The 21,997-nt window shown below is 36.8% G+C and overlaps 2 protein-coding genes across 2 annotated transcripts in view; one reads left to right on the top strand and one right to left on the bottom strand.

The window, feature by feature from the left end:
• Window positions 1-21,997, top strand: part of THADA (THADA armadillo repeat containing) — a 211,502-nt gene that overhangs the window by 17,285 nt on the left and 172,220 nt on the right. The window lies entirely within an intron of this gene.
• Window positions 1-21,997, bottom strand: part of PLEKHH2 (pleckstrin homology, MyTH4 and FERM domain containing H2) — a 51,406-nt gene that overhangs the window by 12,455 nt on the left and 16,954 nt on the right. Inside the window, exons 3-19 of the mRNA XM_042826222.1 lie at window positions 20,829-20,891; window positions 19,831-19,980; window positions 19,318-19,401; window positions 17,848-17,929; window positions 17,157-17,339; window positions 14,677-15,665; window positions 13,629-13,704; window positions 12,960-13,054; window positions 12,188-12,332; window positions 9,905-10,041; window positions 8,665-8,775; window positions 8,308-8,394; window positions 7,637-7,795; window positions 6,897-6,977; window positions 3,553-3,732; window positions 2,667-2,775; window positions 1,046-1,158 (exon numbers count right to left, since the gene is read on the bottom strand). Of these exons, the coding sequence (XP_042682156.1) occupies window positions 1,046-1,158; window positions 2,667-2,775; window positions 3,553-3,732; window positions 6,897-6,977; window positions 7,637-7,795; window positions 8,308-8,394; window positions 8,665-8,775; window positions 9,905-10,041; window positions 12,188-12,332; window positions 12,960-13,054; window positions 13,629-13,704; window positions 14,677-15,665; window positions 17,157-17,339; window positions 17,848-17,929; window positions 19,318-19,401; window positions 19,831-19,980; window positions 20,829-20,891 (2,844 nt within the window). The remainder of the gene's footprint in view (window positions 1-1,045; window positions 1,159-2,666; window positions 2,776-3,552; window positions 3,733-6,896; window positions 6,978-7,636; window positions 7,796-8,307; window positions 8,395-8,664; window positions 8,776-9,904; window positions 10,042-12,187; window positions 12,333-12,959; window positions 13,055-13,628; window positions 13,705-14,676; window positions 15,666-17,156; window positions 17,340-17,847; window positions 17,930-19,317; window positions 19,402-19,830; window positions 19,981-20,828; window positions 20,892-21,997) is intronic.

The following is a 21,997-nucleotide window of genomic DNA, read 5'->3' on the forward strand; positions in this document are numbered from 1 at the left end:
CAAATTAGAGAACCAGGACTCAGAGCCATTTGTTTTACTTCTTAGCTTTCACTGCTATTTTTGCTGTGGGTTCATATAAGCTTCTCACCACCTCTTCTGTCTTAGGAAAGTCAGGCGTTAACCGTTTATAAGAAAACTTATGTTATCACTTACTCCATTTAGTCTATATTACAGTTCTTGTGGTCATAACTACATTCACTTAGTTGAACAGTTCCTTAAGGAAGAATTTTCAAAGTATACAAGCAAAATGCAAGGAATGAATGGAAGAATAATCTGTTTCTACTCTATCTGAAAATACGTGGATGCACAGGACTTACTTTATCAGCAGTAGAAAAACATAATTTTCTGTTTCCAAATCAGTTCCTCGCTTGACTTTTAAACTGATTTTTAGAGAAGCTTTTAATGAAGGCTGTACATATAATCTCTTATTTGATGTAGGTCTGAAATATGTTTCAGAAAGTGATTGCCAAATAGATATCAATTTATTTTTATTAGGGAAGTACATTCCCTTTAAATTTTCACACTGCAAGACTGCAGAAAATAAAATGAGTGTACTCTTATGTTCTTCAGACACTTCTGATAAATAAGCTGGAAAGCTTGCTTACAAATGGCTGTGACTTAACATGTGGTACTTGTCTTGAATTCCTTTCTGGATCCTAACATTACATCAAAATTCTTAAGAAAGTTCATGCTGCAAGGAATTTGGTCTTTAGACTGTAAGCTCTGTGGAGAAAGTTCATTTATCCAAGCGCCGCGTCTTCTAATCTATGATTTATTTGACATTATACAGAACAGCAATAATTTATTTTGTTTCTGGAATATACTTCACTTACAGCTGGGCCATGATTTAATTTTTAGAGGTGATTTACCCAAGTAAGGGCAGGAGAGAGGACAAAGAAGGTTAATGGAATTGCAGCACACTCTTTCTCGTAGTTCCCAGACACTAATCTGGTCTTTCACAGGGAAACATCCAAAATCTTATGGGCATATGAAAAATTTCAGGAAACAAACCGAAGCAACCTTGTAAATAAAAATGTGTTTTTACCTTAAATAATTTAATGGCTTCAGTTTGTAAGGCTTCTGATGGCAAAGTTGTGAGAGGGCAAGTAATTCCTTCTTTGCTGTGGCAAAGGGTGGGATGTCTCCAAATCTGAGAAGCTAAACAGATAAAATATGTTTTCTGCAATTAATTCAGTATGGAAACTTCAGTTTTTTAGTCATCTCCCTCTCCCTGCATACACTCGCTTTGTTCTTTTCTACACAAAGGGGCCAAGGAGTCTCAGCGAGGTGAACCTCTTAAGATATTAAATCAGTTTCATTGCTTCACCTTAAGCTGGTAATAGGACCTGGCTTCTAAATTTTAGTAGCTGTATCTCAAATAGCAGTAAGGAGTGTGTGGATTTGCTGGCTTCTGCTGCAAACTGTGAGACTGTACAAAATCATGAAAGTTCTCAAGCGCAGAGATTTAGCGTGAAAATAATTGTTTGAGTAGGAGTTTATGAGACGAATCCTAAATCTGGTGGCATAGAATGTGAATCTGTCTGTGACTTCTGCTTGAACAGTCAGAATTTGAAAGCCAACTCGCAGATCCAACAAGCACAAGGAAATATTATGCACTGCTTTTAAAATCTGAAGCAGAGTGGTGACGTTCTGCTTCTGCCGGTGAATGTTAGCACTGTTTTCCCTTTGGAGTTGCTACTTTATCCACAGCAGCTCAGGATGTGGCAGATAGCCACGCATTTAGGAATTAGCGTAACATCAGTGTGAACTGCCCCCAGAGATGCTAAGAAGATGCTGGAACCTTGCTCCTAGCACAGGCTTATTGAAGGCTATTCCCCACAGAACAGACTTCTGTGTTCAGAAATGAAACAGTTGCCCTTGCTAGATGGAGTAGGCCCAAAGTGTGAATTCTGAAACTTCCATAAATAAGACTGCATATTACATATATTTAAAGAAAACTCTGTAATGAGGTCTGTGCTCTTCTTTTAGAAAACATGATTTTCGTGTAGCACAAGAGATCAGCATTTTGAAATGCAGTTTCAAAATTCCTAGTAGTGTTCAAAACCCCAACTGTATCAAAGTGGGAGTTGAGCACCTGTTAAATTTTCTATATTATTATCATCTGTTCTGCAAAAAATGTTCTGTACTAAATTTTGACCTGAAGTAGAAATTCCATTCCCAACAGTTTCAGTCATTTATAGAAACAAGGCCTTGGTAGTTATATTTTTTTTTTTTTTCTTGCATAGGCATGGTTCTGTTATTGACTTTATTAATGGCATTTTAGATAACAGATTCCCATAACAGAAGCCCCACAGCTCCTCTTCAAAGTGTTCTGCAGGGCAGGTCAGTGTCAGTGGTCCTGTTTCACAGACCGGGTGGTTCTGCTGGCATAGGAAAGAAAGGTAGCACAAAAGTAAGCCGAGGAAAAAAGTTAACTGACCTGCTTTGTGTAGACCAAAGAAATCGAGCACTATAAATAAGTGTTCATTCAAAGTTCCTAGAAGTATGCCTAAAACTATTATTTGTATGGTTTTCATTAAAAAAGTAAAACAAACAAACAAACAAAAAAAAACAACAAAGCATTCTTAGTATAATAATTTCTAAATGCTTTAGTATTTTCTCCTTGTTAAGTATTACAAGATGAGTGTGTTGAAACAAAAACTTACTGGTATCACCTTCCACATTTAATAATTTGCAGATAAGTTGTTCAAACTCAGACCCGACATTTACACTGGTACTTCCAGCTGCAACTGTCAGATGATAAAGCCATGTGTCCTAAGGTAGAAAAACATGCAGCAACTCACTCATTTGTTCCACCAGATTTTTAAGAGCATTAAAAGAAAATGCACATGAAGTTTCACAGGAATTAAGTCAGAAATTGAATCCACTTTGAAGCTTTTTTCATGAAGATTTTGCTCTCAGCTTTGAATGTTGCCATACTCTCCTTTTGAAGTCCCAAGGAGTTGGCCTTCCTTTAACAGTTGCAGTCATGGCCACTCTATGTTGCAAGTATGAAGTATAGAAAATTGGACAGAGCTGCGTTCTGAATCCTTTCACCCTCAGAAATCAAGCTTGTTCTTTCTTTCCTCATCAGAAAGATAAAAATTTGAAGTGCCTTCTTATCACTGCCAGATCTTTCTGATGCAGGGAGTTAGGTCAAAAAACAGATCTATAGGGCTACTTAAAAACGATGCAGCAGTAACAGTGTTTTTAATTGTATCTCTCACTTCTCTTACCACAGTCCAAACAGTGAAAATGGGTAACCCAGTATCCCAGAACTTCTCAGGAAGATTTACTAAAGTCTGTTAATTGTTTAGTGCAATGTGAGCAAAATTCTCCATTTATGGCATATTTGGTATTCTGCACCCATCACTTTATGGAGGCAAGCCTGCGCATTTGGGTTGTCTCAAAAGGGGCTACCTCTGGCAGCACTTTAAAGACAAACTTGTGTACTGTGGATCCCTTTCCCCCTCCTCTTTAGGAATTGTTCATATCACAGCATCACAGTCATAGGCAAGTTACTGAAATGTAATAGCAAAGTCATTTCATTACCTTCTCATGTTTGGATCCTATAAGAAGGTAAGTGGGTCCTTGATCTTTAGGGTGGATAACAACAGTGTAATGTGTTGATAACAAACTACGACCGCTAGCTTCATAATCTTCATCGGAGTCACAGGATCTATCAACTTCTTCAACCTTACCCTCAAAAAGCTTGATTTGACCAAGAGGAAACTAAAAGTCAATATTAGAAGTGGTTAGAAAGCAATTGTTTGCTTCAGTACATATTCCACAAGCAGAAAAAAAAGCAACCCAAACATGACTACCATTAGTGTTCATTTATTTCTTTTTCACTTCAGCCAAGTAATGCCAGATAAATAAGCTGGTGCAGACAACAGAAACTGGATGATGCGTGCCAAAGTCTGAAATTGAGAAGTTTTTAAATTCCTTTCCAGGTCTGCCTCTGTATCTAGTTAAAGTAATAAATGTCTGTTAGGGCAAGAGAAGGAGGTTTTCAGAGTTTCCAGAACTGCTTCCAAGTAAAAATTCCGTGGGTAAAGCCTAGAACCTTTATTATAGCTTTGTCATTTCAAAGGACAGCAGCATAGTGTTGAAGTACCTGTTCTATTCAGACTATAAAATCAAAAGGTAAATATTTTGTGTGACATACTTTCCTAGTTTGTTTCACTCTTCAGTCTGATAGACCAAAGTTAGTTGTATATATAGTTGTATGGGAACTGCTGAGTCACGGCCTGAACCTCTGATTAATCACCTGAGGTGAGCCTTGAGTCAGCCAGAGGAGCACAGGTGAAGGCAATTCACCTGTGCTGCCGGAAGGGGTGGAGCCAGGCTCCAGCCCTCCTGGACCTATTTAAGAGCTGGCTACCAGTGGGGAAGGATCTCTTCTGGAGATCCCCTCTTTTGGTATCTTCTGGTGAGCTCAACCCAAGGGTAAGCTCTTCCACTTATTCTCTTTTGTGATCATTGTCTGTTTGCCTTACTCTCTTGATTATATTGTAATTATAACATCTTGGTTATACAAAATTATAACATCTTGGTTATACAATAGTTATATAAAAAGTTGTTCAAAAGGAAATTTTGCTACAAGTAATTATTTCATACTTAGCAGCAGCAGGAAGCCATGACAAACACAAAAGCATCTTCACAAGCAGGTGACAGGACTGGCAGAGGCTGACAGTCCTTACTGATGATTTTACGCAAAGTTTCCTCCCTTTCTGTTGCACCACTGCTCTTTCTCTAGCTGTTCAGACATCGTGATGTTCAGAAGAATCTGGTATTTAATGTTATAGAGAAGGAGCCTTGATTATTGTTTCTGTATTGTTTAGTAACATTTTGTGATTTGTTGCAAAGAAAGAGACATTTCCCTTTGGTAAAATAATGGCTGGGCATCTTATCTGTGACATGTTCCAGTGTAAGCCTGGAGTGGTTGTGAATTAAAATGCAAAGCAGATGAGGTTGACTCAGGTTGTTAACAATATGCTTAGAAAATGCACATGTACTCTTGGAGAGTGGCTGGTGAGCTTGATTCAATCTCAAATGGGTTTCATGAATAGTGATTTGATAGAGTAAGCAGTTAATCTAGTTACTTTGGAGAGAACATCACCTAGTTGTGGATCATTAAACTGCTCTCATTAGCAGTGACTGAAGATGCATGGTGTGATCTTTGTTTTCTTTGGTGCTTTGTATGCATGCAACTTCATGAACGAGGTAGAATAGTGAGATGCCGTTTCACATACAAGTGGTCAAGAATGGTTTATTCACTAGCTTTAACTAAAATGCAGTTGGCTGATTTTTTATATTTGAATTTCATTTGGAAAGGAGGCCATTTAAAAGGGCACCATTACCATGTTAAATACTGCAGATTGTGTAATTTTTTTTCTGCACACTCACATTCAGCTACAATAAATATGTTTCTAATCAGCGAATTGCTCAACATTAGAAATGAAGCAGGTCTGGGAAACTTTTCATGCATAATATTTTAAAAAACATTCTGCTTACGAAAGCTAAATTCTTGTTCTATTACAAGCTAGTGAATTAGTTTCAATTTTGCTTTCAAAGAGGCAGCAAAACCAAAGTGAGGCACATACTAACATGAAGCCAGCAACTTTTTAGCCAAGTTTGCTAAAGAATCAAAATCCTCAAAAGTACCAATGAGCAAAATCGGCAGAGATTTCTTCATAAAAGAAAAATATTAAAAAAAAAAAAATCTGTGTAAGATGAGCTACAGATCAATATTCTAGTCATTTGATTCCCTAACCCTGTATTACCACTTTTACATGGTAATTAAAAAACATTTTCTGATGGATGTTTACTGCTATCTTATTTATACAGAATAAGCTTTAGTAGAATATTTAAAAACGAATGAAAAAGGAAAGGACAAAAAATGATAGCTAGTTCTACGAGACTACTGATTACTGGGTACAGCATAAATATTTGGATAGATCAGAAATAACAAATTCGATTTTCTGTTTTTTGAATTCTGTTAGGAATTTTGTCAGCCCAGTGGAGCATTGACCTTTTGTCAAGTGCCAGCAGTCTTTCTGATAGATCTAGGTAGTAAGGGTACGAATAAAATATTCATAACCTCAGGGAGATTATGGCTATGCCACTATGACTGGGAAGTCTCTTTTGTCCTGACTCAGCAGGTAATTATGACAGCAAATCTTAGGGATTGACAACATTGAGAAGTATGAGTAGAGAACTCAATGTCAAAAAGTCAGATTATGGTTGTGAGGTTAATCTAAAGCTGATTGGATCCCATTTCTTTCTTCTGTAAACAGTACCTTTAATTGGCTTCAGAAATTAATCTTCCTTTTCTCTACCTCCTCTGTTTCTGTCCATCCTGTCAGTTATTGACCATGAGCTCCTTTTCCTTTCCTCATGGCAATTTGGAAAGAATCCCCCTCACCTCAGACGTGCATCAGCACAGCTGCAAACTCTGCATTCTGCGAGGCTATTCTGCCTTTCTTGCAGCGAAGCACAATGATATTGCAAAGAACAACATTTAGAAGTCAACGGAAAGATAAAAGGAATGATTGCAAACATATTTAAGAAGTCAGCTTCCAGAAGTAAAGGACAGCCTCAAGGCTAGCAAACAGGGAGACCAGAAATGTCAGCCAGTCTGTGTCCCACTTTGGCTAAGAATAAGAAAATACAGGATGTATATCAGGTCCCATAGCAGAAGCGGACCAATGGATGTGCCTGTAATACAGTCTGTTAGATGGAAACCTTCCCAGTTGAGAATCTGTAAAGTCTGAATGTCTGGTAATTAAGATAAAGTGGTAATATGCTACATAGGCAAATATTATATTAATAAAACGTTAGTTTACCATTTTAGCTGAGGAGATCTTAGCTGAGGAAACAAGTAAGGGACCTACCTTATCTTCTTGATTACGGAAGTAATATAAAGTTTTTCCAACTAGGGTGCACCAAACTCTTTTGGAGTATCCATGTTTCACCTGAAATTAAAGACCCTTAAGTACAAGCACAGTCAGAAAAAATATAGTCTGCATTTCATAGTCTCTGGACTGCTGATATTGGGAATGAATGACTTAGTTCAAATTACTTTCTACCTTACTAGACAAATAATTAAAAATGCATAGCTCTGTTAAAGGTATAAGATTTAAAGCACTAGATGCTTGGTCCAAGGCCAGGTAAAGCCAGAGTGAGTTTTTCCTTTCATCAGACCTATGGGAATGGAAGCTGAGGAATTGAAAGAACCGAAAGAGAAATATTCCTTTTATGTAGTGTTCTTATTATCTTGAAATAACGTTTCTCAATGAATAATACTGAATAATGAGCACTCTACTGAAATAAATTAGGTCAATTAACTACTGCAACTTAGGCATTTGTCAAAGTTAACTGTTAAACTAGGATACCTCTCTATTGCAAATGGAATACTCAACAACTTTTAGTGAATTAAAAAGATGGAGAAAAACAAAACTAAATCTCAAACAGCCAGAAGTAGGTGGGGTTGGTAGTCCTGGATTGCTCACTCTGAAAGTACTAGAAAAGCAGAACATTTCTATTTTGCTTGCATTTATTTTATCGTAGTGCCATTTTTATCTAGATATTATTAATAAAATCAAGCACATTTGGAGGAGAAAAGTGTTGTTACCTTTGTAAGTAATCCTTTCATGGTTGGTTTGATTTCAGGCTGTATAAAAAGTGGACTAGCAGCCTGTATTTTAAGAACATTCTGTAGTACTTTGATCCATTCTTCTAAGATGTTTGGAGAATCTGCAGTCAGGTAGTATGTTCGTTTTTCTGTGGTAAGCTGTGAAGTAGCAGAAGAGACTTGAGCTTTAAGAACGTTGTGTTTCACCCCACGGTCTGGGGGTTTTAACAAATCCTACCAATGTAGCCTCACAACTTTGGGGCGTTATTTCTCCAAAGTATTTTTCTTTAAAAAAGGGTTCAACGGCCAGGCAGACAAGGCAGAGCCGTGATTTCTGAGACTTCTGAAAGATTTTAGGACAGCAGAATTGAGAAAGCTTGATTCTCTAATTTCAGACAAACAAGTCAATCCCAATGTCTGGTCCCGAGACTGCTCTTTTTTAACGCGTCTCATAGGTAAGAATCTGACCTTTTTAGCAGTACAGACAACACTACACCCAGGCATCTCTACCCTTCCTTTCTGTAACTGAAATATTCTTTAGGTTTCAAGTGAAGAACACTAATTAATTCCGAGTCCACATGTGGACTTCCAGTGCAACAGAGATCGGGATGCTTTGGCAGTGCAGGAAATAAGGCCCCAAAAAAAGAAACAAAAAAGAGAAAAGCAGGCACCTGGATTGTTTGTTTCCCATCACCTCTTTCAATGTGGCTAGATGCATTTAGCTCAATTTGACCTTGAGGCTTTCGAATTACATCACTCTGTATGAAAGGAATGGAAAAAATATATTTAAAATCTATCAATAAATATCAATAATTAATTATGGAACTCGCTTAAGCAGTAATCTTTATAAATACTTCCTATGTAAACGTTGAGGACCTTGTATGCCTCTTAAGGAACTGGGTCCTGAATTGCTCCCTTACAACTCACACACTAGGAGTGCATTTCTTTTCTTTCTAGCAGTCTTAGATTCTCAGTAAAAGCCATCTAATATGAAACAGCAAATCAGTGACACTTATTTGTGTACTTACTGGAGATTTGTAGTATAGTAATTCGCCTCCTTTAAGGACAAACCACCGTCGTTTCCAAGTCTTCACTTTACCACTCATTTTTAACAGATAGCCAGATTTTTCCAAAGGTTCCTGATTATTTAGAAGTTGGATTAAAAAGTAGTTAAGTACACTAGTATTTCTATATCCTCCAGAGGAATGGTATAAATACACACACAGACATTTTAATAACTTAAAAGCATACTAAAAAAAAAAAAAAAAAGTATTTTATGAGATTTTTGTTCCAAGGACAATATTTTTATGAGCATCAATTAAGAACAATGTCATGCATATGGGATAACTAATTAAAAATATCCCTACTTACAGTTATAGTACATGAAGGAGAGTAAGTGATTTGCTCAGAGCTATACAAGGGAATGAAGAACATGATTCCTGATTTAACTCTCATTATTTATATTAAACAATGAACAAATTAGTATTATCTATCATTTTTCCCCCTAAATTTTGGGACTGATTTACAGAGCAGATACAATGCAGTATAATTCAGAGCATAATTCAGAGTATAATTCTCTGTGTACACCAGTAGAAGAAGAGTTTTGCTCAGTGACAAAAGTTTAAAATGAATTATTTTCATCGTCAGTCAATCCACTTGTATGCCAAGACACCAACTATTAACACAGGTCATTAAAAAACTTGTAGGGAAGAACAATATCCTGTAATTGCTTGGTTTCTTTAATTTATCCTTTCATGCTGCTTTACTTAGAATTTCTCTACTTTGCCTGAAGTCATTTTCCCAGTATGAGGAAGCTATAGAAACAGATTACTGCACAAGGATTTTGACTAATGCCTCCAGCTACTTCAAAGAATAATTTTAAGCAGATTTTACCATCTTGAATGCAATCTGGTGCCAGACCTGGTTCCAAGAAACAATTGCTTGCACTGGGAGGGACCTTAAAGTTCCAACTGCCCTGCCATGGGCAGGACACCACCCTTTAGGTCAGATTATAATAAACATCTGAAGTGCTTTGAATTGTCTTCTGGAGTTGTTTACCTACTTCCATTCGTGACATAGAGAGCTCAGAATAACTGTCCGCGTTGTTTCAGTTATAATGGTTTTACATGTTTAGCATCTCTGATAAATTTTACTATTTGTACTCATAAGGCAGTCTGTGAATCGGCAAGACCGAATACAGGGATTTCGTAGCTTTCTTTGAATGCAAATTTACACAGGTAAATTTCTTTACAGATCTTCAATACTTACATTTTTTCCATTATCACTAGATGAGGAAGAAGTTTTAGGAAGTTTCTGCTCTGGCTCCGAATAGTCTGTGTCTACTGAATATGCATCAGGAGGAATAGCGTAGTCACTGTCTGAGGTCACAGAAGACAGAGACACACCTGAGATAAAAGAGAGATGTTTCTCTGTATTATTTATTATGCAACAAATAAATGGGAACATAATAACCCTGCAGAAAGAATATCTGAATAGGATCTGTGGGCAAACAAAATTATCAGCATAAATCCAAACAAATGCAAGATCTTTAGTTAAATAGACTGACTTTCCCTAATTTTTCCTAGTATCTAGTTTTGCCACGTAAGTGCGTGGGCACTAAAAAGCTGAGTTCAAGATCTGCTCTGTGTTGAAGCTGCACGTGGCTGTCTTTGTTTTGTAATTAGTTTGCGTTTCACATGGAAACTTTCTGAGAATCTGAATTTCGCATTTCAGGATTTTTTTTCTTTTTAAGTTTATTAGCTTTCATCCTAGGAAAAAAAAAATGCACCCTGTTATCAATTCTAGTGAATCAGCAATAAGAACTGAAATTACTCCAGAACATGTTCTTTTGTGAAGCTTTATCTTCCAACCAGTGTGCTACTCTGAAAGGTTAGTCTGCAAGATTGAAATGTAGATGCTTTCTTTCCTTTGTTTCCAAACTTATTTGCTGATTTTATTTAAGAAGTGCCTTTCTCAATTATTGTTTTGGCTTGCCACCTTGGCTGTCAGGTTTGTTGTTCTCATGTAAGATCTCTAATAACAAATATGTAGCAAGATGATTATGCTCTTAGACAAATTTGTGACTGCACAGATTTTTTTTTTTTTTTTTTGTGAACTCAGTAGAGATACACGTTTTGTGATTCAGGAACCGTTCCATGCTTGAAGCAGTGCAAGGGCTGGTTCTGGAGAAGAAAGCATGAGCAAAGGGAAAAGTTTCATTTTACAGACACAGATGTAAACTATGGGTGAAGTCAGCTATGAACTTAGCTGATTGATTAGCTCCTATTGTGCAAACATGTGAGATGAGATTCATTTGCTACTGTATTGGTTTTTGCTCACCAAAATGGAACTGCAAGGATGCAGGAATTATGGGTTCTTTTCATAGTAGTGTAGCAGAACTGTAACTACAAAACTGGAAGCAGGACTAACACAGATAGGCCCTTCTTTTCAGTTGACCTTACATAAAAAACGAGACTTGCAGGAGAAATCTGTTGAAGGAGAAGAGTCAGGCTGGGAAGGTTGCATAACCTTGCCCTGAGAAAGCTGGACAGGAGAGCTCTGAAGGATGAAGAAGGTTGTATGCACAGAGCAGCAAGCAGAGCTGGGAAATGAATCGGCCTCAAGGCCACGTGTGGCTGGCACCGAAACATTTCTAGAGAGCCACCATATGTATTTGTCTGCTCAAGTGTGATGTAAGCAGAACTCTTAATTCCTGGGCTTTTAACATGTATAACAGGCACAACTGAATAATGCTGCTTTCCATTTCTCTAAGGAGTATATAATAGAGGATCTTAATACAGGGTCTCACTAGGATCTTAGAGTGTTACCTCCCTTGCTTCACCCAGTGAAGAAATCCGCAGAGAGATAATACTGATACAGTTACCCAGTGAGGAAGCACTGTATCTTCCCATGTAGCAAAGCATGTTGTTTTCATTACAGAGATGAAAAACACACGCCTACCTACCCCTATGGAATTTGCTTTGCACACAAGGACACTGTTGGATTCAGATTTCAAATCCTTGAAACAGGACCTTAAAACAATCACTAAAGAAAAGGAAAGAAGCCCTTCACTGCATGAGATGACAGAAGCAAATACTCTGCTGGGGGAATTTCTACACATGCTTTCTGATTACCTTATACTGTTAGTTTATTTTACAAAAATGAGTACGTATTTTTTGTTGCTAGCAGTTACTATTTTCTAGGTCTTTTGATCTACACAGCATTAAAGATCATAGGAAGTTGCTGACTTGACAAAATATAGATTGAATGGGGCAGTTGTTTTAAATGTTAAAATCACCTTTCCCTCATGACAAAGCTAGCTAGTAGGTTACTGCCTTAAGCAGCTATCTATGATAACAGCAATAAACAGGAGCTACCCTGAGCTGTCCTTTCTCCTGCTTGAATAGATCTGAGCTTTGATAGTTAAGATGAAAGACTTGATTTAAGATGTCCGTGCTGTTGAATGAAGAAATCAGTTTCTAAAAACATAATGCAAACTGCCCAACTTTCCGAGCTTTCAAGGAGTTCCATTTTCTTATGTTTTTTGCCTACCTCGTTTCATAGCTCGAGGGCTACCTGGTCCACTTCTGCATCGAGAATCAGACTCAGATGTCCTTGAGCTGGACCGAGAACTTTCTTCTTCCTCTGATCCTGATGACTCATCTATAAACGGGCTGTTGCTTATTTGAGTTGCTTTCTGCAGAAATTAACACAGTGTTTTTTGATATCTTGTGTAAAAGCTATCAGTAAATTCTTCATACTGCTGGCTTTACGGCATTCAATACTGCTCTTGCTTAGGCTGTGAGTTTTGGCACACAAGTATAAACACAGAACTGAATTCCTTCTGCCCTCAACCACTCCCACACTTTAAAACTCATGTAGGCTCAAAGCATGGGTCTTTCCAAATCACAAAAAGCTGCCAAAAAATAAACAATGCTATGATTAGTTACTGCTGGCTATCTGCATAGAAACAGCTTTGGCACTGATACAAAGACATTTCTACACACACACACACACACACACACATGCACACCATGTGGCTCTGTTTAATAAACAAGACTTTGAGAAAAGAAAAATCAGCAAGGAACTTTAGAAAAACTGACCTGGATTGGTAGAATTTTATAAGCAGCAATTTTTTTTTTTCCAGCCATTTGACAATTTCATTATTTATGGAGTTCTACAGTCAATAACCATGATCTTAAGACACATTTGGCATGGTAGCATCAAATGTGAAAAGTTCCTGATAGTGTTTTAATGCCTAATGGTATTTTAAGATGTTCTTTAAACATTTTTTAAACATTACATTTTTAAAGATTACAGTTACCCCTTTCAAAGTGGTGTAGACAGGAGTTGTCATGTTCTTATATATTAGAGATGTATATAATCCAGATATGGAGTATGAAGTTAGTAAAGCAGCACCTAAACAAAAAACATATTAAATAAATGCACTTTCTAAGTTACCCCTCAATTTACCAAATTCTCATGTTATCTTTTGCACTGTACAGCTCTGCTATAAAAAGTGATCTTATTCTTCATTTGTTGTGGATGTAAAATGTACAGTTATTTAAAATTTATCATGGTCTTAAGGAGTATCAATAAATCATAATCATCGCTATTTAACATTATTTAAATTAAAAGTATAATCCTTTAATCGTGGTACCTGGTATAGAACCTTCAAAATGAGAAGGCAAAGAAAACTGGCATTAAGTAAGTACAAATTGTGGGCAGTATTGGTGATAGGTGGGTGGTTTGCCTAGATGATCTTAGAGGTCGTTTCCAACCTTAATGTTTCTATGATTCAGCACAAAGTCAAGAGGCAAGCTAATATGAGTGGAAGACAGTGTAAAGATAATCAATGATTTTCTAGGTTTTATACAAGAGATAATCCTAATAAAAATATATCAAATAAACATGGCACATTTGGTCCTTTCTTATAAACAATCATAAGAAGGAAGTTTTTGTTCATGAGGCAATGAGCAATAAAAACACTTACTTTTGTTAAGGGATTCTGTGGTGAAAGCTTCAGACATCCTTAACCCAGATTTGGCTACAGCATAAATTCTGCTTTCCTAACATAAAAGCAGAATGAATTTGATGGTAGACAATTAAAACAATTGCTTTTCTTTTGCTTAGCCTCCCCATAGACTCTTAGTCTTTGTGTTAGTAGAAACGTGATAATATTGTATATGAGGTCATTGATGAAGTGGTGACATCAGTAGCAGCTGAGAAATGCATCCTTGTTTTGTGTACCGTAGTCACTGTACCCATAATTTGATTTGTTCTTTTTTACACAATGGTTACCGCATACAAGTAACTTATTTAAAAAAATATAGATACTGGGGGCCAAAGTGCCAATAGTAAAAGCACTTTTTAATGGAAAATTGCATGTTAAGAACAGAGAAATGCCATCATAGAGGGAACATTTCAACAATTTTGTGTTAAAAAATGAAAACATATGCACCAAAATATTTCTATAGAAAAACTGTTTCTTCAACACATTATTCACCTCTGAATCATTAAAATGAACTAAGGAATAAGTGAGTCTAGATGGAGCTTATTTGGGATTTTGAGTCAGAAATATTAATATCCATTTAATTTTCTGATTGATGGTTTTGAAGTTTTTCTTGGAAAAGTGATCAGTGGCTTCCATAATCTATAGTCATTGCCAACAATACTGTCTAGATTGTTAGGGGTAAAATGGTTATAGTAACAGCATTGACAACAGCACTTACAGACTCTGTTGGTATTCAAATAAACAAATACATTCACAAGCATTATCTTGTTCAATGTACGCTAAAATACATTTGTAACTCAGCTGTGACAGGAAAAGTCTTATCTATAAAAACACTGACTGTGTTTTTCAAAGGCTGTGGTTCAAACCAAACTTGCTTCTGGGTTTGTTGTCTTAACTTTGGTTATGGTAAGGCTCTGTCTTGTCATCCAACAGTGAGCAGGAAAATTACAGTCAACAAAAATCATAGAAGAGAAGCATGAAATGAATTAGCTTCAGTGGTAGGAAAAATGTCAAGCATTACACTTACCCAGGAAGGAAATCGATGTAATGGTGGAGTTGGAGGTTTGTTGCTAGCAACCTTTTTTGTCATATCACAGGGTTCCTGGGCTTCAGCATCTTGTGCTTCAGTACAGTCATAGGTAAACACTCCTTCATCACAGCCAACCTCCATTTTCTCTGAAATAACTGTGTCTTCTCCATCCACCTGATCAATGTCTGTTTCCTGAGGTCTCCATGGCCGTATCATGCTTATAGCATTTCTATTTCTACCAAACATTCTATCAGAACTCAGCTGAGGCTGACTTAAATATTTTTTTGCCAATGATGAATTTATACTGAACACGTTAGGAGTTCGTAACTTTGGCGGTGGCAAATTTGAGGGAGAATCTGATGGTGTTGTGCATTGGGAGCCTGCAGAAGTTGCTCGGATTGGGTGTTTGTGTGCAAGAGAAGGGGTTAAAATTGGACTTGGGGTGTTTGCCTCACTGGACGAGGATGAATAATCTAGTCTCTGGGACTGAAATTTCTTGTTCAGCTCATCTGAAGAACTGTCTAGGTCTTTCTTCTTACTTGTGAAGTCAGAGTTGCACCTTCCACCTGGGTCGTTCTGACCTTTTCTTTGGGACCCTTGCTGCCAGGAGTACAGCTTTTTGTGTTGAGTCCTCTGAACACCCAAACTCTCTTCTTCAAATAGAGAACTACTGTCATCTGAGGCTGTCAAATACATTTCACTCCCCACTCTACTGTACCTCGCATTCTCTTCAGATGTGTGGCTTGAGAGGGTGGATGCACACCTGGATTTCAGTCCTTTGTTGTCTCCTCCATCCTCATCTGAGCTCCAGTCACTCCCAGTGGTGCAGGAGTTTTTTGACATGTCACTGTCTACATCTTTGGATGAACGGCTCCTTCGCACATTCTTGTTCTGCTCTGATCCTGAGGAACTTTGTTGCGATGACTTCTGACCTTTATTGCTCTCATGTGCAGAACCAGCAGAGGTAGTTTCCAGGATATCCTTCTCTAGAAGGCAAATACAAAGAGCAGAAGAAAATTGCTTTAGCAAACTTGACTGCTAAAGGGCTTTGTTGTTGTGTCTGCAAGTAGTAAATAGGTAATACTTTTAAATAACTAAGCACATTTTATTTTTTTTCAATAGTGTAAATAATAGATCTTAGGAAAAGTATTATAATGAACTTTGAATGCAACTGAATAATGTTTACCAAGAAACTGGAACAGACATTACTCAGAGTTCTAGTCAAGCTAAAAGTGGCAATACGTGTACAGATGAGCAGAGTGGAGCCAAACATTAAAGTAGACTAGATATGTATGAAAATAATAATAATTAAAAAAAAAAAAGGCAAAACAAAGGTTTAAGAGGGCATAAACATTTACTGTTTTTTAAAATCTAAAGAGAATTGGAGTACAAGACTGATAGAAGACTTTTACTAATAAACTAAATACTCTGAGCATACCTGCAGTCTTTATATATAGAATTTTCTCCTGCTAGCACTTACTGTATTCTCAGTAAAGAATGCTGAAGATACACAAGAGTTGCATACAAAAAAATGTTCAGAGAAAGACACCATGTTAAAGATAGCTTTGCTTGTGCTGTTCATTTTTACCTGATTTTGCACGAGACAGCTATAGCTCAAAGCATGTCAATGAGGCCTGTGTGCCCTCCCTGAGTTAAAACAGATGCTAAAGCTAGGACTTTTCTATAAAGATAACTAGAAAAGTTAGTAAAGTTAAATAGCTGTATGAAGTTAAAGTGGATCGAATATGAATTTTATAATAGGTCCAGATGAAATTAATGAAGTCACTAAAATTAATATATTTTCCTCTCATCAAGCCTAAAATTTTATTCCTTATTCCTTCCTTTGAAAAAATCTTTCTTCAATTTCATCATCTATCAAAATGAATACATACATATGCATGTTTACAATGAGCTTGGTATCATATAAGTGGACAAAATACTAACAGGATCTATTTCAGTTCCTGATTTTCCATCGAAATCAACTTGTGATTTTGGATCTCATGACTAACTGTGAAGAAGATTGTGAGATCAGTAACAGTGCAGTGGGACCTAAATGACAGACCAGATTAGGAGTGATAGCCTCCTTACCGGACTTCTCATTGAGTAGGAAAAGCAGTAAGCTGCAATGGAATTGCTTATGTTTGTGATAACATAGCAGCGCATCATTTTGCTGACTTCAGGGGCTGCTGGGGATATTGTACAAACTGATGAGGAAACTTTTTCCTTCTTTGAATAGAAAGAACTCCACATGCTGTGCAGCAAACCTGGAGTACAACGTTGGCCACTGAGTGCTGCTAAGCAAAGCGTTAGCATTTCTGAGACTCTAACGCTCACAAAGATTTCTTCCTAATAGGAGAGAGTGGCACTGAAGAGGGAGAGAGTACTGCTACATACTTGGTAAATGGCTGTACACACTTCTTGATTTTACTTTTCCAAGTGTGTCAGAATAAAATGACAGAATGTGGGTGACTAAATACCTAGCGTGTTTTTGCTTTCAGTGTAGTCCAGTTCTTTTGATGAAGACTTGCTTATTTCTTCACATTTAGGAGATGGATGAGGACTTCTTGCTCTGTTTGAAAAGCATCCAAAAGTCAAACCGCTTAGTCGCTGACATTCTCCAGGTTTTTGTGCTGAAGTAACAGATTTCTTGCCTGTAGCTTCTGAACAACAGTAATTCAGAAATTCCTTGTTAATAGGTTTGGGATCACTGCAGTCAAATGTAATAATTACAAAAACCAGAAATTACCAAAAATAATTACAGAAATCAGAATTCTGATTCCCAGCTTAGCGTTTAGTGGAAAAGCAATTACAGATTGACGTTCAGCAATCTCTTAACAGTGCTAAGGTCGCCTATCCTATGAAGAAAGAAAAGCAAAGATCTGACAAAAGTCCTGTCAAATCTTACTGTTTGCAAAGCCTCTTAAATAACACAAAAGTACCCATTCACTCAGCAAATAACAGTTGTGCTTTGCTTGCATGTCTTTTCAGGAAAAAATAAATTATTTCTTGCCTAACATTTGTATATACAGTCACTATGAAGTCAGATAATTAATAATAAAATCTTTGTGATTTTATGGAAGATTTTAATTATGTGGAGACACAAATTAATGAAGTATAATAAGACATATGCTGTATATAGAGAAATTAAGAATAAACTTGTACATTTACCTTGCAGTTTAGATTGTACTGTTTTCATCTCTTTGATTTGCTTTTGGTTGATCAAGCGAAGGTTCTGATTTTCCACCTCTAACTAAAAGCACACAAATTTAATCTCATCCATTGGTGAAACTTTTTTTAGTCATTACACACTTAAGATTTGCACTGCATTTCTGCTTTCTTAAGGGGAAGCTATTTCAAATACTGATCTCCAATCTGCTGTTTCCCTTAATGCCAGTCTCTGCATCTCTTTGTTGTTTTGTTTTTTTTTTCTGGACAATGAAATTCCCTGCAATGATGATTTGAATAACTGTGTTTACTCTGTTAAAAGCATTGCCAAAACCAAGAAAAACCTAGACTGATTTAAAAAGCCCAATCAGTTAAGAAAAAATCTGCATTATCATGTTTCATTAAAGCAAAGGGCTAGAATTACATCTGATGCCATTTGGCAAATCCAAGAGAAAGCAGAAGAGTTAAAGGCAATTATGGTGCTGAAATCTCCTGCCATCCTGAAGCAAGGATTAGAAAAAAACAGATACCAAAACGTTTACATAGAGCAGAATATCTACAGGAAGAAGAAGACCCCACCAAGCCACTGCCATAGCCACTACTAGGAAGGAAGAGACATTGGTTCAAGCCTCTGTTCTGAATTACGAAAAAAGATTTGAATCTGGGCGTCCAATGCCACAGATAAGGAGCCATCAATTCCACCTTCCAGTGGGGTAACACCTTGCCACTGCTGTGAAATTACCTTGAGATTCTAAGTAAAGAGTTACAGTCATCTGTCCAAAATATTTCGAGATAATTTTAACTGAACTTAATTGTATTTATATTAGATAATTTTAAAAACTCCCCTTGCAGACTAATTATAAAAGTTATTTCTTGTTTCCAACTTAAGAAATAATTTAATTGCTTTTTAACTAGAGTGAACACAATTTCCAGTTAACTACAATAGAGTAACGCTTTAATGATTGTAGGCAGTTTAAAATTCTAAAAATGTAAATGAAGAAAGCACAGCTACATACCAAAACCGGCAGCCTTAGGCCGGGTAGAGATGGTTATCTCACCACAAGAGAACCAATGGAGACAGCTGGTCTCTTTTGGGAATAGAGCCAGCACCCCTGAAACTATGACTAAGAGTCCAGTGGGCACTGGAAAATAGAAAAATGAGTCCTTTTCCTGCCCTAGCAGATTTGTTCAGCTTTTATGATTCGCTCTTTAGGCATTTGTTGAAGCAAGCTAAATTTGACACTGCCAGAAAGCAGTTCTAAGGGTTCTATCCTCAACCCTTATGAATGAGGAGCCAGAGATCCTGGCTGTCCCTATTAAACGTCAGAAGTTCAGTGACATGGATGCTTTCATTCTTTGTGCTGTTAAATTCATTTTCCAACTTTCGTGGAAGTACCAACCAATGGAACTGGGAAATGTGTTTTTGACTGTGGTCAGTTTTCTGCATGATAAATATTGTAGCAAGAGTTATACCTCATGGAGCTTGACTGTCACCCATTCTTTTATTTTAGCTGCTTTTTCTTCTATGATTTTTGCTTCTTGCAGTCTTATTTGCTTCTGGAAAAAAAATGACACAAGCATGTTTTTCTTGTCTGCTTCAGTAGTGCCTTCAGAAACAAATCGTCAAGTTTCCTTCAAGAAATCTGATTACCCGGAAGATACATGGTTAGTTTTTAAAACAAAGAATAGGCCCATCAAGGATGCTGCTATTTCTCTGGAAAATAGAAAACTTTTCAAAGGAGGAGAAGAGGAATGACATCTTGGCTCTTTTAAAAATGACCTGTTCTCTCAAGTGAAGCCAGAGCATAATTTGCAAGTGAACCGGTCATATTCAAATCGTACACTCTTAATGGAAAACTCTGTAATCAAACAACAGATATAATTCTGAGCTTTCCTGTCCTTTACTGATCTTAATTCTTTTCTATTTTCCTTTTGCATAGTTAAGAGTGGAATTGATACTTTTATTTTGTAACAGTTATTTCTAACCTGTTCTTCAAGTTGTTGCTCCAATTTCTGTATTACATCGTTTTTATCTTGAACCAAGGTCTCTAGATCTTGACATCTCTTATACAACCTGTTTTCTGATTCGCTCGTTTGAACATTAGCTGCTTTTAGTTTTTCTTCCATAACTTGCACCTATTTGGAAAGTCAAATGTAAAACTTAAGAAACAATATTCCACATTAAAGGTAATAATTCAATCACAAAGTGGGTGGTTAAAGTTGCCCCTACACTTAGATTCAAGGTAATCCTGCAAGGTTCTGGACTTTATGTGAGAAGAAATGTGACAGTTCGTCATGCTACCCTGTTAGAAATGCCAATGTGAGGGTGCAATTTAGGTATAGGAAGCCATTCTTAGGCTTATTAAACAGCATCTATAGAACACTTGGCTTGTAGTCAGGAGTACTTTCTGACTCCAAATCAGTACGTGAACAATTTTATTCTTACAATTTTTAGTTTCTGTCTGTCCCACAGTAAGAATGATTTTTTAGGGAACACACAGATGTTCATAAAGTGTCAGCAGTAGATATACCTGCCATTTGGAATCAAAAGTCAACTTCTGTTAAATATTTAGTCACAGTCTCATCCTTTACTTGGCAGAACTTTCACAAGAATCACAAACAGCACAGAAAAATCCTAGAGACTGTATTAGGTAGCCTCATTTTATTTTTTAAAGCTTTTCTAAAATAGGTCACTCTTCCTTTTATTTCCACTCACATATCAATGACTCAACATGCATCAGTGAAGAAGTTCATTACATGCATCTGTTCTGAATTTGCTCTGTTCTTTGACTTTACTGAAATGAACTGTACAGCAACCAAAGGAAAGTGTGAGGACATCTCTAGGAAGATGAACCAATAGATGTAAAAGGAAGCTGTGTTCTCCCTTTCGAGCACTACTCAGGACGAGTAACAATTTCTTGAATTTCCCCCGGTAACTTTTGCATACACAGAGAGAATGAAGGTATTTTTCAGTTTAGATGTACCTGCTGAAAAGCCCTCTCTGCTTGGCGGTCAGCATCTATAACTTGTCTCTCAAGCTGCTGCATCTGTAGATACATAAAAGCATACAGTAAAATGACTGCGTTCTGCCCACTGCCAGAAATACCACAGCATTATGTTTTTATGGCTGGCTCTGAAAAATGAGAAGATGCACTGTTAACAGGAGCATAAAAACAAATAAAAAGATAAACTGACTGAGGAGATGGTTTATGGTTATGACAATTTTAAAATATTGCTACAATTATTCTAAAGAGAAATAATTAATGAAACTTTTCTTCATGGAACAATTTTGCAGCTGCTGTATGGTGAAAATCCCTTTGACAATAATCCTGCAGCTCTTCCCATACAGCTTTATAAAGCACTAAGCTCTTTCAGTCCTTCCCAAACTAGCAAGAGGAAAGGATACTCAGCATATTTTACAATTTGGCTGTTAATTCTTCTGAAGTTGTCAAATTTAGGTTTTTTGTGCTACAAGGACCGTCCCAGACAAGAAAGAGGTACGCAGCAGAAAAGGCACTGTGGACTTGGGGGCTGCACAGAACAGGATGTGAAAAGCCAGAGTAGAAATGGGTAAAGACAGAGACCAGCACAGCATGAAGGAGCATAGGTCGCTTTTGAGAGGCAGGAGATCCTGGTCTGTTACTTTATAATGATGCCTAATAAATCATTGTCTCAACCTTTGCCCTTGGCCTCTGAAACCCCCTGCATTTTACGTGATTTATTTTGAAGGGTTTTCCAACAATAAGCAACATAGTAGGCAAGTAAGAAACTCCTTGTTAGCATTTTGTTGAGAGCCCTCTTGTCTAATTTTGGTAAAAATAGAATTATGGCCTTTTTTTTTTTTTTTTTTTTTTAAAGAAAAGTTTTTTTTTTAAAGAAAAGTAAACCTAGTATTGAAATCATCATATGAAGTACCTATGGAATTGAAGGTATTGTTCTGAAATTTAAGGACTGGAGAATGGTTCTCAGGAAATACCTATCTATAATACCTATCAGTTCATCTGAGAAGGATGAATCAAATATTTAACAATGAGATGCTCAGTATTCAGCTTCAAAATTGTTCTTAGGAAAGCATATGGTACAAATGATGGAAATGAAAACCATTTATTCTGTCTCCAGTTTATTGCTTGGTTTTGAAATAATCAGTTTCATT

The sequence above is a fragment of the Centrocercus urophasianus genome, unplaced genomic scaffold (assembly GCF_019232065.1).
Source record: "Centrocercus urophasianus isolate 14NV4802_14NV808 unplaced genomic scaffold, USGS_Curo_1.0 seq_10, whole genome shotgun sequence".
NCBI lineage: Eukaryota > Metazoa > Chordata > Aves > Galliformes > Phasianidae > Centrocercus > Centrocercus urophasianus.